The sequence below is a fragment of the Gorilla gorilla genome, chromosome 8, assembly GCF_029281585.2.
Source record: "Gorilla gorilla gorilla isolate KB3781 chromosome 8, NHGRI_mGorGor1-v2.1_pri, whole genome shotgun sequence".
NCBI classification, from domain to species: domain Eukaryota; kingdom Metazoa; phylum Chordata; class Mammalia; order Primates; family Hominidae; genus Gorilla; species Gorilla gorilla.
In genome coordinates, this window is record NC_073232.2 from 128,550,141 (window position 1) to 128,571,765 (window position 21,625).

Below are 21,625 nucleotides of genomic sequence, written 5' to 3' on the forward strand. Positions count from 1 at the left end.
TAGTTTTCTTGGGAAAACTACCCAAGTGCAGAGAATTGAACAAGCCAGATGGTGTCCTTGCTTGTACACAACCTAACATTAGAGAAACAGACACACAACACAAGTAAATCTACAAAATAGCTGAGGACAGTGGTAGGGTCTGTGCAGATAACGAAACAGGAAATGTAATACAGAATGAACGAGGAGGGAGTGATATTTAGCGAAGTGGTCTCCTTTTTATGGAAGACCTCTGGTTGAAAATGACAAAGAGGAGCCAGCTAAGTGAAGATCATAGAGAACATTCCAGATGACGGGGGAAGGCAAGGGCAAAGGCTTCGAGGCAGAACAAGAGCGATGTGTGTGCTAGGGAGGAGAAAGGCAGAGTGTCTTCAGATCTATGACCCATCATGGGAAATGGGGCTCGATGAGGCCAGAAAAGTGGGCAAGGACCTGATTCTTTAAGAATTTCTCTGACAATAGTACAGATGTGTTCACAGGTTGAACCTTCATCTCCTAGGGCATCGCCATTCTTCGGGCCTGTCCTACGTGGACACTACGTATGTCAACTAAGGAGAGAGGACCCAGGGCGCTAAGTCCCCACTCTAGCCCCATTTTTTCTCCTAACACAGGCCTCAACCATTCTGGTCTTTAATTCTGTTATCCATCCATCAAGTAAGGACTTGATGATGAACTTGGGGATCACAAAAGACTCTTTCAACATCAGGATTCTATAATTATCTTCCTTTTTTAAAAGAATGAGATAAATCAATATAAAACATGAGCCTAGCACTAGAGGAGTGCTATCATTTAAGGATTACATTTTCAAAGCGTACATCCGAAGTGCAACAGGGCAAAGCTGGCCCCTCCAAGTCACACTCGAGCACAAAGTCTCTGGTCCAGATGGCTGTTTTGCTCATGTCTCAGAATTCTAGGATAGTGAAACGCAGCCAGATACTTTTCTGGGTACAGTTCATGAGTCCCACCACCCAAAAAGCAGGTGCCATGGATTTGAAGCTTCCTGGTGTCCTCAGGACCCCTGGCCATAGCTCCCTCCTGAGCCCTGGTGGTGGCCTGGTCCCATTGCTGGCCCCTCTGCACAGGGCAGTGGAAGGAGATAATCACTGGTAAAAAGGGACCAGGCTCCCACCTTACTAGCTCCACTGTTTCTGGGGAATGCACCAGGCTTGCCCCGCCTGGGGTCCTCGGAGCTCTGCCACAATGCTCTTCAGCAGGTGCTCAGAATAGCCAGTTCCCCCTTGTCATTTAGGTCCCAGCTCAAAGTCACCTCCTCAGAGAGGCACATTCTGACTTCCACGTGTAAAAGGGTCCCCTTCTCCCCTCTGTTCCCTTCTGTATCATATTGGTCAGTTTTCTTCTTCAGAGTACTGACTGCTATCAAAACACGTGCATTTTAATTCATATGCCTCCTGTACTAGACTATAAGTTTCATGAGTTCATCCTGTCCATGCCAATGTCCCTAGGACCCTAGCACAATGTCCAGTCCACAAAAGTTGGCTCAGTAGACATTTGTTGATGGACCAAAGGAAGAAGTCATCCAAAGAATCTTGACAAAGCTCCGAAGAGCACATGGCAGGTCAGAGCCAGAAAGTTCCTGGGGAAATCATCCACCATAGCACAGCAATTTTCACCCAAGACAGCACATCTGGCGTAAGAGTGGGGGTGGATGTATCAGAATATCATACACCTCCCCCACGAGACACTGATGCACAAAATGTGTGAGGTTGCCAGGTTAGAACCACTGGTATGGTCCAAACACTCTGCTTTACCAGAGAGGAACAGAAGGGTCTAGCAAAAAACGTATAATGGGACATTCAGAGACTCTAACTCAGGTGTCTGATGCATACAAAGGATATCTCAAGTCCAATGCCAGCCTTCCAGGAGTTTAAACACTTCAGCCAGTAGAGTTCCTTTACTCCTGGGAGCTGCTGGGGAGGCAAATCTGTCAATTCCAGCATCCCAGGCTCAGTTTCAAGAGGAGAAGCAGGTGAAATGGTGCCAGGCCCAGAGTCAGGGCTTACCAAACAAAACACGCCACAGTCACCTGGATGGGCGGAGGAGGTACACATCTGAAAAGGGGCTGGGAATGCAGTCATGAGGCTGAGTAAGGGCAGAGTTGCAGAAGTGGGCAGGAGGGAGGGCAAAGGAGGCTTTGTCGTCATTCCATGTTGTAAAAGCCAGCTTAGAGGACACAGACGACAATAGGCCTCTTTTTTTTTTTTTTTTTTTTTTTTTACAATTACCAAATATAAAACCCTGAGTAAAAGTTTTCTATTTTAGGGTTTTCTAAACAACATTTGACTTTGTCAGTGTTTTACATCTAGGGTAAATATTTGCCAGGCATTTCCAGCCCACGTCAGAGTGCTTATCTAAAAACCTGTTTTGTTCTGCTCTTAATAAGAAAATTCTACATTCAACGCAGGGTACTCACTCTGCCTAGGAACTCACAAGTACTCACCTTCCCTCAGTCTCCAAGGCTCGCCCACAATACGAGCAGCAAGCCGGATCCGCATGAGAGCCATTTCTGAGAGGCTGTTTCTATCTACCTCGACTGCACTTTCTCTTAATGAAGTTACCCTTCACGTGGTAGGAACAGGTAGGAACTTAATGAAGTTACCCTTCAGGTGGTAGGAACAGGGCACGTGGAGGAACAGGTCAATTGCCGCCCTCACACTCAGGTGCATCTGCCTCAGCTCCGCCAGGCTGCGAGAAAGTGTGGGAAAATGTAGTAACCCTAAGGCAAGGCTGCAGGTGATACCAAGTGAGGTATACAGCTGGCGCCTACCGCATGGTGGGGCTGCTTTGTCTTACAGGCAAACCAGGCTATCAGTGGTCATGCATCTCAGGGTGGCATGTGCAAATATACTGAGCAGTCTCCAGAGAGCAGCCACGAAGTCAGAAACGCACCCTCACCACTTCCGCCCTGGAAAGCTGGAAGGACGAGCACACGGACTACCTGCCCTTCCCAGGTGCAGTGCAATGTCTCGAGGCCAGTAAACAGATTCTCGTCTTTAACTAAGAACTTCTATCACTGTGACTGGGGGAAAGGCTTCAACATGCTGTCTCATAACACAGATCCAGTCCTTACAATGACACGGCACAGCAGATACTGTCTACATTTTACAAATCAGGAAACTGAGGCTTAAAGGTATTAAACAACCTGCCTAAGTTATGAAAGGATGAAGTCAGGATGCAAACTTAGTCTGACTCCAAATCTACATCCTTTCTACTATAGCACTGCACCCCCCGGCCAATATAAAAATATCTCCCTAAGGTTCTAATGTGCCTCTTCCTCAGGCCACAAGATTAAAAGAGAAAGCAAGTTCAATACAGACCATGTTTGAGTTATGGCCAGGATATCTAGATGGGACTACCCAGCAGGCAGCTGGATGGACCTATTCTAAAGGAGGGCATCGCAAAAATCAGAGTTCATCCACCAATTCCCCAGGGCCTTTGCCACATAGGAAATACCAGAGCAAGAGATGCCACAGAAACTGCAGAACTGGAGGTCATGGACACCTAAGTGGAAGCACAGAGCGCCAGGATACCTGGAGGGCTCTGCAGGGAGTCCAGTCAGCCAGGGCAGGCACCGGACAGAAACCAGGGTCAAGACCAGTTGCGGTGGCTCATGCCTGTAAACCCAGCACTTTAGGAAGCCAAGATGGGTGAATCATTTGAAGTCAGGAGTTCAAAAGCAGCCTGACCAACATGGTGAAATCCCATCTCTACTAAAAATAAAAAAATTAGCCAGGTGTTGGGGTGCATGCCTGTAGTCCCACTACTGGGGAGGCTGAGGCAGGAGAATCGTGTGAACCTGGGAGGCTGAGGTTGCAGTGAGCCAAGATCGCACCACTGCACTGCAGCCTGGGTGAGAGAGTGAGACTCTCTCTCACAAGAGAAAAAAAAAAAAATAAGAAAGAAACCAGGGTCAAGGACAGGGAGGCATCCAGGAAAACTTCTGGCCAAGTCCAGGGCCTTCTTCCTAAGCCTCTCTAAAATAAAAAGCATGTACTTTTTTTTCTGTTCAAATACAAAGGGTGCTTAGGCCAGAGGTAGCTGAGGATCCATGTTGCATCTAGCTACTTTTGTTCTTGACAATCAAAAAGGCAATAAGCAGGGGTAGCATGCAAAGGGCTAGGCCTTTGCAGCTGGACAAACTTGGCTTGAATTCAGGATTTGCCACCAACTAGCTATGTGGCCTTAGGCAGGTCACTGGACTTCTATGAGTTTTGGTTTCCTCTTATGCAAAATGTGAATAATGCCCCTCACGCATACTCAAGGCTAACACTCAGGCTTTTATGAAGATTAAATGAAATAGCCTATGAGACCGGGTGCAATGGCTCATGCCTGTAATCCCAGTACTTTGGGAGGCCGAAGCAGGCAGATCACCTGAGGTCAGGAGTTTGAGACCAGCCTGGCCAAAATGGTGAAACCCCGTCTCTACTAAAAATAAAAAAAATTAGCTAGGTGTGGTGGCAGGTGCCTGTAATCCCAGCTACTCAGGAGGCTGAGGCAGGATAATTTCGTGAACCTGGGAGGCAGAGGCTGCAGTGAGCCAAGATCGTGCCACTGCATTCCAGCCTGAGCAACAAAGAGAGCCTCTGTCAAAAAAAAAAAAAAGAAAGAAAGAAAAGAAAAGAAAAAAGAAATAGCCTATGAAAGCATCTCCTGGTTAGACATGGTGGCTTATGCCTATAATCCCAACACTTTGAGAGGCCAAGGCAGGAGGATTGCTTGAAACAGAAGTTCGAGACCATCCTAAGCAGCATAGTGAGACCCTGACTCTATTAAAAAAAAAAGAAGAAGAAGAAAAAAAGAAAGAAAGCATCTCCTGCCCTACTGATGGGAGGCCAGCAGACATTTCACAATTAATGTCCTTTGACAACTGCCCTTTGGCAACCAGAGCCAGCTTTCACTCTGACCTCAGGGCTGGGACTTAAGTCAGAGGCATCCCAAAAAATGCTCCTGGGAACCAGTATAGCTAAATCTTCAAGACTAAAGTGGACGTCCACGGACATCTTGATCCTTGCTGGCAATGCCTATTTTCCTAAAGAGAAACCTTGTCACAGGAAGAATATCTCAGGGCCAGATCCTCAGAAAACCGCCACATGACCAACCAGCCAGTATTCAAAAAAACAGCTGCCACCAAACCCCAAAGGAAGTCATTTCCAGGCAATGCCCTTCCATAAGAGGATTCTAGACAGATCTCAAACCCAGACAAAGAAGACTGAGATAAATGTGTGGTGCTCAAGAATTCTGACCCTCACCTGACCCCACGAACAAGACAGTTGCAGTAAGTTCACTTTCTCTACAGACTGACAAAGCCACCAACAGCTGTGGAATGTCAAAAACAAGGCTGCCTAGGTCTAAAGTTACCCCCCTCCACCATGAGAGGAAAGAAAACACATTTCTGGGCTTCGACTTCTTTATATTTTGCTTATGAGGAACAAATGTCGACAAGATATAGGATATGCTGCTCTGTTTGCCACCAAAATGCATGGAACATAATTTTATGTGAAGCTGCACCCGCTTAATTGTGATGCATTAAGTATTATGTTCATTGTTTCTGAAACTGAGTAGAAATGAATAATTTATTTCAGACAAAGGAAACTCCTGAATATGAAATGCCTCATCTTTTAAAATTACAATTTGGAAAGCAAGAAGGAAAAAATACCCGTAGCCAGTGAATCTTATACTGCTAATAGAAAACAATGCTTCAACTGTTTCTACTTTGTTTGCAAACATTGAATTTTTTTAAACATTCTTGAGAATCATCAGGAAAAAAACAACAACAAAAAAAACACTAGGTTTCCACCATGTTCACATCCACTCAACACAGGACTAGCATATTCAGTATTAATTTTCTCTGCTGGCTGGGTACACGCCCTTTCCTTTTCCACTGATGTGTTAGCTCACCTGGAATCCACTCCCCACATCCCCACATTCCGGCCTCTGCCATCCCCTTCCAGAACTTTCCTTCCTGCATCCTCGTTCTCTTCCTCTCTCCTTCTCCCCTTCTTTACATGGCATTGCACTCTGCACTTTCTGGCTCACCACCATCTCCCCAGCAGCTAGCACATTCCCTGGCACACAGTAAGTTCGCAAAAAACCTGAGTTACTGCTTAAGTGTAGAGTAGAAAATCAGTGTTTTGGACTGACTGGTAATTGGAATTTCGGGTATGGCTATTGTTGTTTTTCTTTTCAGAGCAGAAGAGATCTGCATGCACTCAAATCATCTACTATTCCTGTTTCATGCTAATATATTGAGGGAGGAGGAGAAAGGGAGTGAGAATGCGTAGGAAAGGAAGGCGCTGGCAGTCATCCACCTACCCACCCCTGCTTCCTGCACAGCTCAGGAGGGCGAAAAACAAATGAAACATTCCCTAAGTGTTACTTCTAGCAACCTTATGAACTGGATACTATTATTGGCCCCATTTACACATACAGGACCTAGAACGTTGCAAGTAACTATTTACCTGTGGTCTCACAGCTACTAAGTGCTGGAACATGGAATTCAAACCCAAGTGTGCTCAACTCCAAGGCTTTTGCTCCTTGCCACCGTGCTACTCTGCAGCACATATATTTTTTGGGATCACCATGACCTCATCCCCTGCCCCTCCCCGTTGCCAGCCCTATCTCTGGGATGAATACAGAGGGTCCACCCGGTAGGTCCTGCCCTGGGAACATGTTGCCCTTCCTCCCAGGGATCACCAGCAGCTAAAAAGGGCAGCACCACCTCTTCCCACCCCAGCCCCATTGATGTCATAAAAACAATGTCATAACACAGCATGGGTGCAGGGTAGGACACACAGAGAGGGTTCAGTAGCGTCTTAGGAGCCAGCTCTGTGAGCTGCATAGGCACTCCCAGCCCTCCCTCCCTTCCTCCCCATCCTCTCCCCTCAAGCAGGTGCTCCCTGGGGTGAGTGGGCACTGCTTTCAATTAACACAACTTCCTTCATTTAGAACACTTGAGTTTTCATTGAGACATTCTCTTGCAAAATGTTCTGAATCGAGTTGAGAATTTGGCACAGAAAACAGCTAGGCGAGGCAGAAGACTGGGGAGTCAGAGGAAGAAAACAGTGAATACAAAATAAATGAATAAACAAGCCCATACCTCAAAGTCCTTCAAACGGGTGCTACCCAGCAGGGTTCCAGAGGTCCAAGAAAGGCTGGACAGCACATCCCTCCCAGGCAGGAGGACAACACTGCCTAGGGAGCCAGGCATCCACACCTGAGCCACTGCTCCCAAGTAAGAGAGCAGAAGTCCACCCTGAGCCCAGGACAAAGGGCAGTGCTGGGGTTGGGGCTGGGACCCTGCAGAAAGGCAGATGGGAGCCATCCTCTCAGGGACCCATACTGTGCACATCCCCACTGTCCACCAGGGGTGGCCTCCTAACACCAGCCATGCCACTCAGTATCCACAGGGTCCCAATGAACTGTTGTCAGAGACCACCTCTTTCTCCTACCACAAGCCAAAATGCCTCCTAGCAGCCAAGCCCCTTCAGGATGACCCAGCTTCCTGGATTGATTCCTGCTGGCCCCTGTCTGCTCTGCTGTCTTTCTGCTTACCTGTACCCCCCCCCCCCCCACCCCGTCCCCACCACACCTTCCCAGGACCACCCAGGGAGATGCAGCCAGCCTGCCTCAGAGACTCCTGCCCCTCTATCCTCCCTGCCCTCGGCACCTAAATGCTGGGCTCTGTGCACTTGGCCTTTGCCTTCCGAGCTTGTGCATGCTTTCTCCTCAAGAAGGTGCAACTGGAAGGGAGGAGCTTGAACTTGACGCACACTTGCTCTTGCTCCATTTCCACCTGGAGCTGAGGCTAATAGCACAGTGCTCCTGGCCTCATTTTTTGTTTTCCCAGAAGGTGCCTTCTATGATGAGGGGTTACTCACCCACAGCAGGTCTTATGTCCTTCTCTGGTCGAGAAGCATCCAGAGCCCCTGTGTGTGCTTTTATGACACAAAACTATATTAAGTTGAACTGTTTGAAATTGTTGCTATTCTACCATGTTGACCTACTAAAATGGCAATTTCATGCGATTCAATCTAAAAATTTCAGCAATGCTGAGACAAATTAGCCATCTTCCTTTCCCATCTTCGATGACAAAGGCCAAGCCCCTGAGTGTGACAAACCTGCCTCTCTGCTCAGTTCTTCTCACACCACTCCTCATACCTGCTGCTCCAGCCACAGCAAACCCTGGACACACTGTGCCTTTGCCCAGGCTGTTGCCTCTGCCTGGAATGCTCTCGCCAGTCAGCTCTACTCACCAAACTCCTATCCATTCCACAAAAGCCAGCTTAAAAGTCCCCTTTTGCAAGCCTTCTCTGACCCACAACACCATCCAGTCCGTTATTCCCACCATAGTGCCATATGTGAGCTTTCTATGGGTTCTACTCATACATCATAATGTATCTTGTTTATATCCATCTCTAAAGCAAAAAAGGGAATTCTTAGAGGACAATTCCTATTTACCTCTGAATCATCTGGGCCTCCCACTGTGCTCATAATAAGTTCTTAATAAATATCTGATGAATGAATTTGGCAGAAATGGAATTCTATCATACTGAAAAACTGAAAACTGATAGAGACTATAAAAACTTACCTCTTCTTCTCTTCATTCTAAAATAAGTATAAATGTAACATATATAATATATAATAATAAAATAATATATAATATATTACATTAATTAATAAAATAATATATATTAAATAAAATAAACATAAAATTAATAAAATAATATGTAATATATAATGTATATATGTAATATATGTAACATATATAATGTAATATGTTATATATATTATATGCATCATATATCCACATATGTATCACTCAGTAAAAAATATCTAATAATCCTTTATGCAGTTCGTGCACTTCACTTTCATGGGATATTTTCATGGGCTATTTCTCCCATGCATGTTATATACATGGAAATGGGTGCTACTGCATGAGTTCTGAAGCCAGCCTTCCTGGATGAGAATGCTGGGTCTACCACTTATTAAGTATGTGCCCTCAAGACAAGTTTCTCACTTGAGCCCCAGTTCCCTTATCCACCAACCAAATGGGGCTAAGAGTACCTCTAACTGAACAAGGCTTAAGCAAGTTATGACATATAAAACACCTAGCTCGCTGCAACTCACAGCTGCTGTAATTATTATTTTTACTTCTCTTTAAGTATCGTGGGGAATGCAACCATTTCGAATTGGGAGTATGTTCAGCCTGATCACTTCTTTTGCCATTCAAATGCCACTTGCCGTTCCCAAGCTAAGAAGAATATATATAGTGGTTCCATTGAGAACTCTCTGGAATTCAGGGATCTCCTGGTATCTTCCTCATCAAGTGTTTTATTCAAAATGCGTAGTAACAGAAATCAATGAAACATTTCATAAACATGTGCTTTAAGAAACCTGCTGGCCTTCTCCTACAAAGAATGCAATCAATACTTATTTTCATACATTATTAACTGTACACAAAACAATCATGTGCAAAGGACAACAGAAATCACAGTTGGCATGGTGCTCCTTACACAGTTCACAGGGACCTAAAGTGGCACCAGCATGGTGGAAGGCAAATGAATAGCACATTAGGTCACCTTAAAGTGGGACTAAACTATGTATTCCTTTTTTTTTTTTTAACCACTGTGTAATGCTATTTATACGACAACATGACAAAAAATGGCCCTAGGCATTCTGCTCCACTTTAGAAGCCTTCCATCTCACACCGAAATGAAAAAAGATACAATCCAGAAATTGCTTCTTTGGTTAATATTTCTGCAGTTCCGCAGGAATGGTTTTAATAGCACACGTGTTCTGGATTTTGGTTGTCAATTAAGAACCCATCAGACTGCAGGTCCAAATATTAAAATAATAGGTAGTGGTGTATATTGCAACTTCAAAGGCCTTTTGTCAAACAGTGTTTTAGGGTGGAAGAACAAGGAGAAAGCTGGGAATTAAAGAGGGAGAAAAGGGAGTAGATAGCGCCTTCTAAATAAAGGATCCTGGTCTGTGCTTAAAATTTCATCACCTAACAGTAGAAAGAGCACAGATTTTGGAGTCACAGGAACAAGAAGTGAATCTGAGCTCTTCCAGGTATCAGCTGTGTGGCCTTAAGAAAGTTACTCAACCTCTCTGATCCCAGCTTTTCTCCTCAGAAATGAGAGGGCACAATACGTACCTTTTAGCATGGTGGGGGACCAGAAGAACGTAAGTCTGTGAAAAGGCAGCTTAGTGCAGGACACACGGCAGGGGAAGGGGACACAAGGTAGGGGCTTCCCCAGCGGGACTCCTCTTTGCTCACTCACCTCCCCTTTAAAGAGACTGAGGATTCAATGAGGAGAATACACAGTTCTGGGATAGGCAGAGTTCCAAAGGGAACTGCAGTTTGACCAAAAATAGGCCACTTGACCAAATGATTAAAAGTCTGTCATATGCTAATGCGTGGATGGGGCGGACCCTCGGCTAATTTAGTAGGAGTAAATTGCAATTGATTTTCGAAGAAATTGCTTGTTCTCTTGCCTTTCCTCAGCTGTGTCACACTCGCACACACAGCTGCCTTTGTCACAGCCAGGACCAACTGAAACACGTGTCAAGGAAGATCTTTTTGAGGCAAAATATTTTATCATATCCACACTTAACACACTCTACAAAAATATGCACATGTGAGCAGGCAGATATACAAATGTATGTATGCCTATGTGTCTGTATACATGTTTATAAAGATGTTTTTGAGAGCTTGTATTTAGAAACAATTCTGCCACCATGGCTGCATAGTTCTATATGTTTTGAAAATCCTCCCGTGGCTGGAGAGCTATCCTGAGTCATTTTTATTTTTACAACAGCCTACTATTTGAAGAAAGATCGTAAAAGAGTATACCTCTAAAATCTCTCCACATACCCCACAGCCCTGTCTATGTAAATCCTGGATATGAAAAGAAAATGGTTAAAAGATTACAGAAGATAAAAAATCATAATAATAAAGGTTAACAATAGCTGCTTTCACCCCTAATTTCTGATATGGCGATAGACCCTCTTAGAACATTAGTTAGAATGGAAAGAGAGATGAAAGAAATGCCCAGGAGACATAATAAATTAGCCTCTTATGCAAATTACTCATTCATTTTCATCACTGACCCAGCTAGTTGAGTCTCTAAATTACAGGAAGTGGTTAGCTCCTTTAACAAAAAACTCTGAATGAAAGATTATCTTTAAAAAAAATCTGAGGGCTTAACGCAACAAATAATTTCTCACTTTTCCTTACAGACAACCCTGAAGGGTGCCAAGAAATATGAAAATTAACATTCCAGCCACTAGTTCTTGTTGCCAGAGACCTATTAATTAACCCTTGTTCCAAAACAATGAACAACTACCTCCTTAACTAAAGTCAATGGCTGTGGCTCTCATGCTAAAAGAAACAAAGAAAATAAAGTGTAGTATCCTAAGGGGGGAGCACAGATTTGAACAGGTGAAAGACAACTGAACTGAGATGGGGAAATGCCACGATATGGAGAGTTTCAAATACCCATTTACAAGCAAACACCTAATTTTACTTGTCATCACTGTCCTAGACAATTTATGTTGCATTGTCCTATCAATTTATGGAATTCTGCTTTCTTATCAGTCAAATACGGGGACGGGACTAGAATGACCTCCAAACATCCTACTGCTTCTACAAATCCAGTGGTTTTATTTATCCCTTTGTGAAACAAATGCCGCACTTCCAATTATTTAATTTATTGAAATATAATTTTGTAGCATGTATTTGTCTACTGAGCTCACTCCTGGCTTCATTTTCTCTTTCCTACTCCCATTTTCTCTTTTCCCCTGTTTTCTGCATTTACTTATTTTCTTTTGTACTTTATCTTCTTCCATGTATTCAAATAAGATGCCTTAAATACATTCTAGTTCAAAGTAAGGTATACATTGAATAAATCATACTTTATAAAGGTTATGAACATGAAAGACATATGCCAAGATCACAAGTTTCCTTGGCATGAATAAAATGCTAGAAAGAAAAATAGTTGCTGAATAACTATGCAAGATTCAATATACGGGCCCTTCAAAAAGGAAGGAAAATATTAAAAGTCATGGTAAAAACAGCAATTACTTTTGCACCAACCTAATATGTTAAAGATCACTCTAGGCCACTGCCCTCAAATTACAAAAGGAGCAGATGACTCTCAGGACCTGCAGACACTGGCCCAAGGTCACCCAGCTAGTTAGGGGTAAACGATGCTAGAAGCAGAACACAGATCTCCTGACTCCTGGATCCATACTCTTTTACCAAACAAGCCCCAATTTGATACCTCTTCTTGAGAATTTGCTACTGTGTCCCAGAGAACAAAAAACAAAAAGGACATCCCTTGGAAAGAACAAGCTTCGACAGCAGAAAAATCAAGAGATGGCAAAAAGAAATACTGCAGAGGACTAAGAAGAAGGAATGAGGACAGACATATTGGCTATAAATAATTTGCACCTTGTAACAATCTTCAGTTCATGCAATTATCTGTCACTCACTGATATTTTATCTCCCTTCTTCTGGTAACAGGACCTACAGTAACTCTATGCAAAATATTTAACTGTCTGTACCTTCACAGCCTTCACTGGAACATTTGGGTCTTTTCCACAAGTGTACAGATACTAGCATGTCCTGTATTCATGGACCTTCTTGAGGTTGACATTTAATCTAAATAATAAAATCTTGCCTTTAGGAAGTGGTCAGTGAGACAGAAAGACATAGGTTTTTCAGATCATTAAGCAGGTAATCAGAGGGTAGATGTAGATTATGACACCATTTTTGTAAAAAAAAATATGTACACATGTATGTACATACACATCTATGCATATTTACATATATATAGGAAAAATTGGAAAAGGCTCCTATTAGCATGTTTACAGCAGTTATTTTGGGGTGGTAGGATGCTGGGTGATTGAAATTTCTTTTCCTTTTTTACCTGTTTGCAATTTCCTATTGTTCTATAATAAAAATGGATTGCTGAGGGGCAGGACAGGGAGAGAATAAAAACCAAAAGTAGTGGTCTGTGAAAGTGAAATGTAAGTGTACTTAGCAAAGCCTTTGCAGACGGAAGCATCTCCTAGGTTTAAGGCATGCCCTTCTCAGGGAGCAGTAATTCTTGCCGCTATGAAGGGTACTGGAAAGATTTATGGGGAGAGGTTAGAGGAATAGGAATCAGCCAAGCTTGGAAGGGAAGGCTGATCACAAGAATCCTTAAGCACAGGAAAAGCTCCCACCCCAGGTGATCACCAGCTGCAACCAACTCACTTCCGACCACAGAGCATAAGGACAGGGGTCCAAGGGAAAAGGAGAGACTCAGTGCAGGAATAAGGAAGACCTTCCCCACAGGGTAGCTAAGCCTCAGGCCGGGTGATTAAGAGACAGGACTTTGCTCTAGGGCCTTTTGGATAGAGGATAGATTTTTCATTGCTTGTCCAAGGTAGTTTATAAGCAGCCTTCCTGAAGGCTCAGGTTTGCTACCCTTTGCAAGACATAGAATCATCATTCTCTGATGGGGCAATGTGGTCTGCTGAAAAGAGTCCCAGTCTTGAGTCAGGAGCAAGCCAACATCGCCTTAGTGTAGCTTTAAAAAGGACTGAGATTTATTGAGGACCAAGTATGTTTCAGGCACTATACTGGATATTTTACATATAACATCTTTAATCCAAAAGAACCTATACAGTAGGCATTATCATCATCCCATTTTACACCCATGGAACCTGAGGCACAGTGAGCTCAAGATAAGGTGAATGGCAGAGCTGGGATTCATTCACCCAGGTTGGTGGAACTCCAGAGCATGTGTTCTTTCTCCTAGCACAAGCAGGTGCAAAGGTATGGAGGGAAGAAGCTGCCCAGAGTGCTGGCAGAATGGCAGCTGCTCAACCTGTCTTGTCTATGATACATGGTGGCTGGGGCGAGATCAAAAGCCAGTTAGTAAAAGAGTGAAGGAAGACCGAAGCCAGAGTGTTACTGGAAGTCACCAAGGTACACAAGACCTGGGAATGAGAAGGTCAGGTTGGACTGGGAGAAGCTAGGGAAGTCAGCTGGAAAGCCCATGCAGAGTTCAAGTGAGAGATAAGACAGTTACATCCATGATGTGGAAAGAGGGGAGCATTCAAAAGACAGCAGGTAATTTCAGCAGGACTTGGTGATGGGTCAGGCTGAAGGGGTTGAAGACAATGGAAGGGACGGAGATGACTCCACAGCTTACAGTGCAGATCACTAGGAAGACAATAATGCTATTAAATAAAACTGGAGATCCAGGAAGAGAGAGGGTAAGGAGCAAAGGAGAGATGGTGAGATCCATTCTGGACATGCTAAGTTTGAGTTAACTGAGACACCGCCAGATGGAGTCGTCCAGAACTCAGCTGGAAATGCTGGTTTAGCGCTCAAGAGAGGCTTCAGTAGGAAGGAAGGCTCTGAGTCATCAATGTAAGTGGTGGCTGAGGTCTCCAGAATGAATGAGGCTGGTCCAGAGAGTATGCAGACAGAAAGGAACCAACACTGGCTCCCCCTACACCAGTGCCATGATCTGGCAAAGGTCCCCAAGCCCACCCTCAAGCACTGTGACTCTGTCCAATCCCCTCCCCTCTCTGAGCTTCAAGTCTATAAAAACAGAGTACTGGACTAGATCTCTAGGGACCCTTCTTCTCTAACATTCAACCACTCGTGATTGACAGAATGCTGGCCCAGGATCAAGAAAGATGCTTGGTGCTGAGTTGACACCTGGCATAACAAGCAAGTCTCCGACTTTCCAGTGGGAAAAACAGACACATAAATAAGTCCTCTCGATATGCTGTGATTAATAGCTACCATAAAGGCAAGAGCACGATGGAGCATGAGGGAGCCCTGAGTAGAATTGCCTGTTTGGGGGGATTCCAGCAAAGGCCTTCAGAGGCGAAATTTGATCTTGGTCTTAAAGAACTGATAGAAGTTTTCTAAGTAAAGGCAAGGCCATGTGCAAAGGCACAGGAAAGTGAATGCATATGAAATACTTGGGGAATTGTTTGGCTCAGTGAGCTTGAGTGGAGAGGGGGTGTGGGGCTTCAAGATGGAGAGCAGGGCCTTCACTGGCCCACTAAGGAGTTTACCATATGCCAGAGTAAATAACAGGAAACGAATGGGGGTTCTCAAATATAGGAACACCAGGATTAGAGAGCTGAGTGCAAGAAAAGGACCACCACGCCCCCTAACAGCTGGTATTTACAAGGTTTTCTCTCGTCATGACCTGACAAGAAAGCAGGTGATATTACAAGGCTCTTCTCCAACATGTAGACTTTGTGATAACTTTTTAAAAAATAATGACTTAAATATGATGGTGCATTTGAACAGAAATGCTAAACATGACTAATTATTCACAGAATCACTCAGAAAAAAAGAGGCAAGACTCAAAAGAGAGTTTAGGTGCATCTCATCCTGGAGCAGACCACTTCCAATTACTTGGGAACGAATCTGGAGATCCTAAGGCTTCCCAGAAAGGTCAAAGCCACTCCTAGCACTTGGTAGGAAAATGATGAGCGCCAGAAGCTGGGACTTTTTCTTCCAGCAAATCAGGATGTTCAAAACCTAACATTACTCTTTCCCTACCACCTATCCACTTGATTTTTGCATGCAATATCATCAACTGTGATTGTATTTTAAGGAAGGCCTGGCATCTCCTGACTTCTGTACAAAAATCCAGTCTCCCAATCAATAGTTTTAAACCTTGCTGCCAAAGAGGTGCTTCTGTCCTCCCTCTGTTCCCCATCCTCAGGCTTTTCTTAGCACTCACTGTATTTTCAAAATTTCTCACTGCTTTGCTCTCCCACTCCAGAGAGTCCAAAAAAAAATTGCCAACAGGTTCATCATCCTTTCAAATCCCTATTTACTTCTGTGTCTTGAACTTTTCTGAGGAAGAAAAGCAGGGGCAGAACAGAGCTGCAAGAGCAGAGATCTTGGCCGGGAGAGATGCAGATGCTAAACAGTGCATTGTGCATGGTGGCTTCTGCCTCTGAGCCTCTGAGCGCCCACACAGCTCTGCCCTCTGGGATCCTAGGACACTTCTGTGTTCCTGCCTCTCCTCCGACATCCTCTTGCACCGGCTCACTTTTTCCTGTGTGTCCTCCCGCTCACTTCATGTTCCAGGCCCCTAAAACCCACACTAGCCTCACCCCACAGGAAACACACCTCCTCAAGCCCTTAATCGTGCCCCAGGGGCCAAAGGCTTCCGCTCTCAGGTTTCTGGAAAGCAGCCCTCCACCCTCCCTCTGCAGTTCTCTCCTGACTCGGCTACTTGGTTTCCCTTCTGCATTTCAAGCTTGAAAACAGGACGGTTTTTAGATTCCACCTTATTTTTTTTCTCCTTGTTCCCAACGGGCCACTGATAATACCTCAGCAAGGCCTTTTATGTGGTTAGCAAGCAAACAATGGCTAAAATGACTGTGGGTTTGAGGAATCCAAGGAAAATGGAAACACAAGAATGTCAAACGTGTCTTGTTCCTTGGGAGGATTCAGCTCACCCTTAGTGTATGTGGATAAACATGCTCTTCATGTTGGGCAGAGAAATCCAAATATGGAAACTCTGATTGCTACCACATCTGTGAAAAGCAGAGACACTGTTGTCCTGGCTTCCTCAGATAAATTTTCAAGACAGAAGAGATGTTCTAGAAAGCTCAGATTCAAACCATGAAAAGCAACATTTATCATCCTTTTCCTCCATCCTTTTCCATCCTGCGAAGGCCAAACTGGATAATATGCATTATTCAATGACTTAAAGCCTCTCAAGTCTCCATTTGGCTTTACTATCCCACTTAGGGAACACAGTCACTGTCAGAGGTCAAATCTCATTAGTGCTGGAACCTAAAGCCAATGCCCTTGAGATAGAAAATGGAGCTCTAGACAAGGCCTTTCTGGCTCTGGCTAATTCATTATGATTTCTGGGTTCTAGACAGGACAGGGCTCACAAACTCCAGATCATACTTGCTATGAAAAGAAAGCTGGCCTGCGAATGGGATCCAAGGAATGCATAAGTGAAACTTGGCCCGTGCAGAAGAATGTCCAATACTCATAAATTCAGACAAACCAGTGGTATCTGAGAATGACCATGCCTCCTTAACAGTTGAAATGATTGCAAGGGTAGAGAAGGTGATGTAAGAGAACCGTGGAAGAATTCTAGAGATGAGCCCAACCTTTTCTCAGATCCATGGACTGTAACGATTAGAGATTATTTACTCCAATTGCCTCATTATACAAATGAAAGAGCAACTCTGAGAGGGAAAATGAGTGTAAAAAAACTCCATTGCTAGCCAGTGTAGTGGCATATCTGTAGTCCCAGCTACTCGGGAGACTAAGATAGGAGGATCGCTTGAGCCCAGGAGTTTGGGGCAACAGTGACCTGTGATCAGGCCACTGCACTCTAGCCTAGGCAACAGATCAAGATCCTGTCTCTAAAAAGAAAAGTTTTTAAAAAAATAATACAAACTCCATCGCGGCCAGGCATGGTGGCTCACACCTGTAATCCCAGCAGTTTGGGAGGCCGAAGCAGGCGGATCTCTTGAGGTCAGGTGTTCAAGACCAGCCTGGCCAACATGGTGACATGTATTTCTCTACTAAACATACAAAAATTATCCAGGCATGGTGGCAGGCGCAGGTAATCCCAGCTACTCGGGAGGCTGAGGCAGGAGAATCACTTGAACACGGGAGGCAAAGGTAGCATTGTGCCGAGATCATGCCACTGCACTCCAGCCTGAGCCCTGGGTGGCAAAGCAAGTCTTCGTCTCAAACAAACAAACAAACAAAAACCATTGCTCATAGAAATTCTGAAATTAAAACCCAATGGCCCTTCTTCCTTGCCTGCTTTCTCACTATCAATGACCATGGAGAGGTTCATACCCTTCCAGGCATCAGTACAAAGGAGGAGTCCACAGGGCAGACAGTAGGTAACAGGCATTGTCCCTCAAAAGCAGGATGAAGGTCAGGTTTGCCTCTGGCACCTAGCACTCCACTGGCAACACCCCATCCCAGTTTCTACAGATCCGCTCCCAGGAGAGCTTAGGTGGTCACATACGTTTGTCTGTACATCTCTCCACTGCTTAAACCATTGTCCTGGCTGGATCAAAGGGACAGAAAGCACTAGAAGTGACATGGAGTGGAAATTATTGGCATTACTCAGAGAAACATTTGAATTCCTCTTATACTAAACTCGTATCCTTATATCTTATGCCAAAACAGACTGACAGACTAACACGCACACACACACACACACGCACACACACACGCACGCACGCACACACACACGCACGCACACACACACACACACACACACACACTTTTCCTCTGAAGGAAAAGACAGAATAATGTAGAGAAATGCTTCTCAAGCTTCATGTACATATGAAGCACCCAGCCCAGGGATCTTGTTAAAATGTGTATTCTGATTCAGTAGTTCAAATGAGATCCTGTATTTCTAATGAATTCCCTGGCAATGTCAATGATGCCAGTATAAGAACCACACTCTGAGTAGCAAAGGGTAGATGTTACAAAAGCTTAGAATCAAACAAATTTGAGTTTCAATTCTGGTTCTACCATTTAAGACTTTTGTGATTTGGGGCTGTTTCCCTAACTTCACTATGCCTCAATTTAATCATCTATAAAATGGAAATAATAATACCTAGGAAGCACTTGATGATTACCTAAGTTAATGATGTAACACTGTTAACACATTGCTTGGCAAATAATAAGACTTAATAAATGTCAGTTCCTGGCTATCTCTAAGATTCATGAAGGCAAGGTGATGACTGGCTCACTGCCCAAACCGCAATAGCTAGAACACAGTAGGTTCTCAATGGATGTTTGGTCAATGGATGAATGCATGTATAACACACCCAAATAAAATATCAGTATTTATACACTCCCTTGATTCTGTGGCTTTTCTGCAAAAAAACACAAAACATTTAGAACACCGAGACACTCTCACCAGTTACAAACCATAATCTCATAGAATCAAATTCAACATTAATCATCACGTTTAACCACTGAGAGACATATAATTTGTGGTGGCTATATATACTTGAGAAAATGTCTAAACTGTAAATAAATAAAGACAACATTAGTCTGGAATCTGTATGTCATAAAGATAAATTACTGCCTTGCTTATTTATGGGCTGTCTGAATGCAGATGTTTCAAAAAACTTAATTCTAAAACTAAGTTCATTTCCAAACCACACGTAGAACTGCAAAGAGAGACAAAACAAACCATGGGAAGCGAGACTACATTTAAAAGGGCCATTGGGGCAGGAGTACATTCTCTCATAAATGCACACACTTGCTCAGGAAAAAATAGAAGCAAAAGAATTGTTAACAAATGGCAGAGCTTAATCTTTTAAATCAAAGGCAGACAAGTGAATTCATCCCAAATTTTTCAACAATCTAAGATTATCTTTGGGCGTCTTGTAAAGTGGCATAATCTGAACAGATCCCATTTCCAGGGAGGCACTATGTAAGGTATGCAGCAAGAAGAGAATACGATTGCCACCTACAGACAGAAGTGGCACTCCCTTTGCAAGAGATGGCCAATCATATTTTAATGTGGAAAAAAAAAAAAAACTCAACCAAGTCACCTCCCTCGAACCTCTTCCAAACCACCACACCACATTACTTCATTTAGAATTACTTTCAAGTCATACAATCATCTCTAGGCATTATGCCTCTTCATTATCATCATCCTATTTCTAATTTCCCAGAAACACTGTGCCATTCAACTATCTACTTATACGCTCTTTGAGAGCCAAAGAGAATGCAAGCCAACGAATTCAAGCACACAAAGGCATCAGCATGGAAGTATAAATCTGCTTACCTGATATGAATGGGACCACCCGGAATATATCTGACAATCTGCTGTTAACTGGTTCATATGGGGAATCCTCCAGCAGATCATTTCCTGAAAACAACAGAAAGATTGGGCTCAGATCAGAAAAACATATATTTCAAGCAGGTTTTTCCTGCTGAATCTGAATTCTAATTATGTTATGATTGTATAACAAAAAGACGCTGAAACTTTGAAAGATTTCAAATGCATCTCTTTCACTATGGTTATTTCTTTTCATTCCCTCCGCCTTTGTTGTCCTTGTTCTCCCCAGAGTGCCATGAAAATATTGGAGAACAACCCAACCCGATCTTGCCAGAAAACTCTCCCACTCTTTGCAAAAGGAACAGAAATCAGAGAGGAAAGAGCCGGTGACGTCACGAGCCCTGCTTGCCTCCAGGAGCCAATGGAAGAAAGGTGACCCAGGAAAGACCCTTACTTCTGCTTGCTCCCAAAACCTGGCATACGGTTGGAAAGCAGGTACCATGGCTATTAAACAGCCCACCTCTGAAACAGGTTTTCATTAATAGACTCTGGAGGAAGTGACCGCTGACAGGTCAAATCTGTATAATACAAATCTCCAGTGTGAGTCTCAGTCGAGAATGAACACACAAGATGTTTGTGTTAGGTTTACAAACATAAGCCCCCTCTGGCTTACGAGGACCAAAACACTCCCATTGGACTGGATGGTTGTGACCAGTGGATCTTTCTCTCCCTGAGCTACTTCTGTGATAACCAAGGTTGAGCCACACCAGCTGGTTCAAGACTCAGCTAATCTAAGATGACAAATGGATTTTCACACGTCTGCCTTTGATCACGTTAGGTGGGGAGGGTGAAGATAGACTGGATTCTCCTGGACCTTTTACAATACTTCATCTTACATCAGAGCAGGTTAAAGGGAACAAGACAGGGGGAAAGTCCAGACCAGATGCAGGGCAAGCCTTCCTATTACTATTGAGAGGCCAGCGAAAGCCCCAGGCTGGCTCTCCTTGGAAAGAAGTTGTGGGTTCCTTGGGGCCCTTTAGTGGGATCCTCCTCCCATGCTCCGACCAGGTTTCAGAGAGGTCAGCGGGGTCCCGGGGGTGGCCCTCCCCCCAGCCCCCGACCTCCTCATGGGTTTTCCAACAACAGGCCCAACAATGCTGGTCAGCCCAGCAAACACCAGCTGCCGTTGTCCCTGGGGGCCAATGAAAGGTCCTCACTCTGCAGCTGGGGAGAAGTGAGTGGAGGATGAGATCAGCTGGCCCGGGGACGAAAGGCCCGCCTGCCTTCGGGGAGGGACACGGGGTGGGGTGGGGAGGTTCCACGCGTACCCTGCAGGCTCTGGTACATGCTCCAGTAAATGCGCAGGCAGTTCTTCTCCTTCTTCATACCCCGCTTGCAGCGGCAGTTGTAGAGCGACTTCTGCTTCAGGGCCTCCATGGCGCTGCGGCACTCATCCTTGGCCTCCAGGCCGGATGCCAGGCTGAAGTTGGTCTCCTTGCCCGCCACGCACTGCCTTAGCGTGCGGTACTTGGTGCTGCAGCTCTGCTCCTTCAGGCACTGATCACTGGCTTTCACGCAATCCAGGCGGTCTCCGCCGCTCACTTCGGCCGACAGGAGCAAGTCTGCGGGGCAGAGGGGAGGGAGCCTGAGTGCGGCGGGCGGGGACCCCGGCCGTCCCTGCTCCGGGCGAGGGCGCGCGCCCGGGTCAGGGATGCTTGACCAGCCTTCGGGGGCGCCCTGCTCTGGGACGGGTCCACCTCTCGACCATCTGGGAGTCCATTTTCCCGCCC

The 21,625-nt window shown here is 44.7% G+C and overlaps 1 protein-coding gene across 12 annotated transcripts in view; it reads right to left on the minus strand.

Annotated features, from left to right (window-relative positions):
- The window catches only part of GFRA1 (GDNF family receptor alpha 1), a 211,643-nt gene that overhangs the window by 186,826 nt on the left and 3,192 nt on the right, over positions 1-21,625 (minus strand). For all 12 annotated transcript variants that reach the window (XM_063710530.1, XM_055352064.2, XM_063710532.1 and 9 more), the window contains 2 exons: positions 21,164-21,457; positions 19,842-19,925 (listed from right to left, as the gene is read on the minus strand). In XM_063710530.1, coding sequence (XP_063566600.1) covers positions 19,842-19,925; positions 21,164-21,457 — 378 coding nt within the window. The remainder of the gene's footprint in view (positions 1-19,841; positions 19,926-21,163; positions 21,458-21,625) is intronic.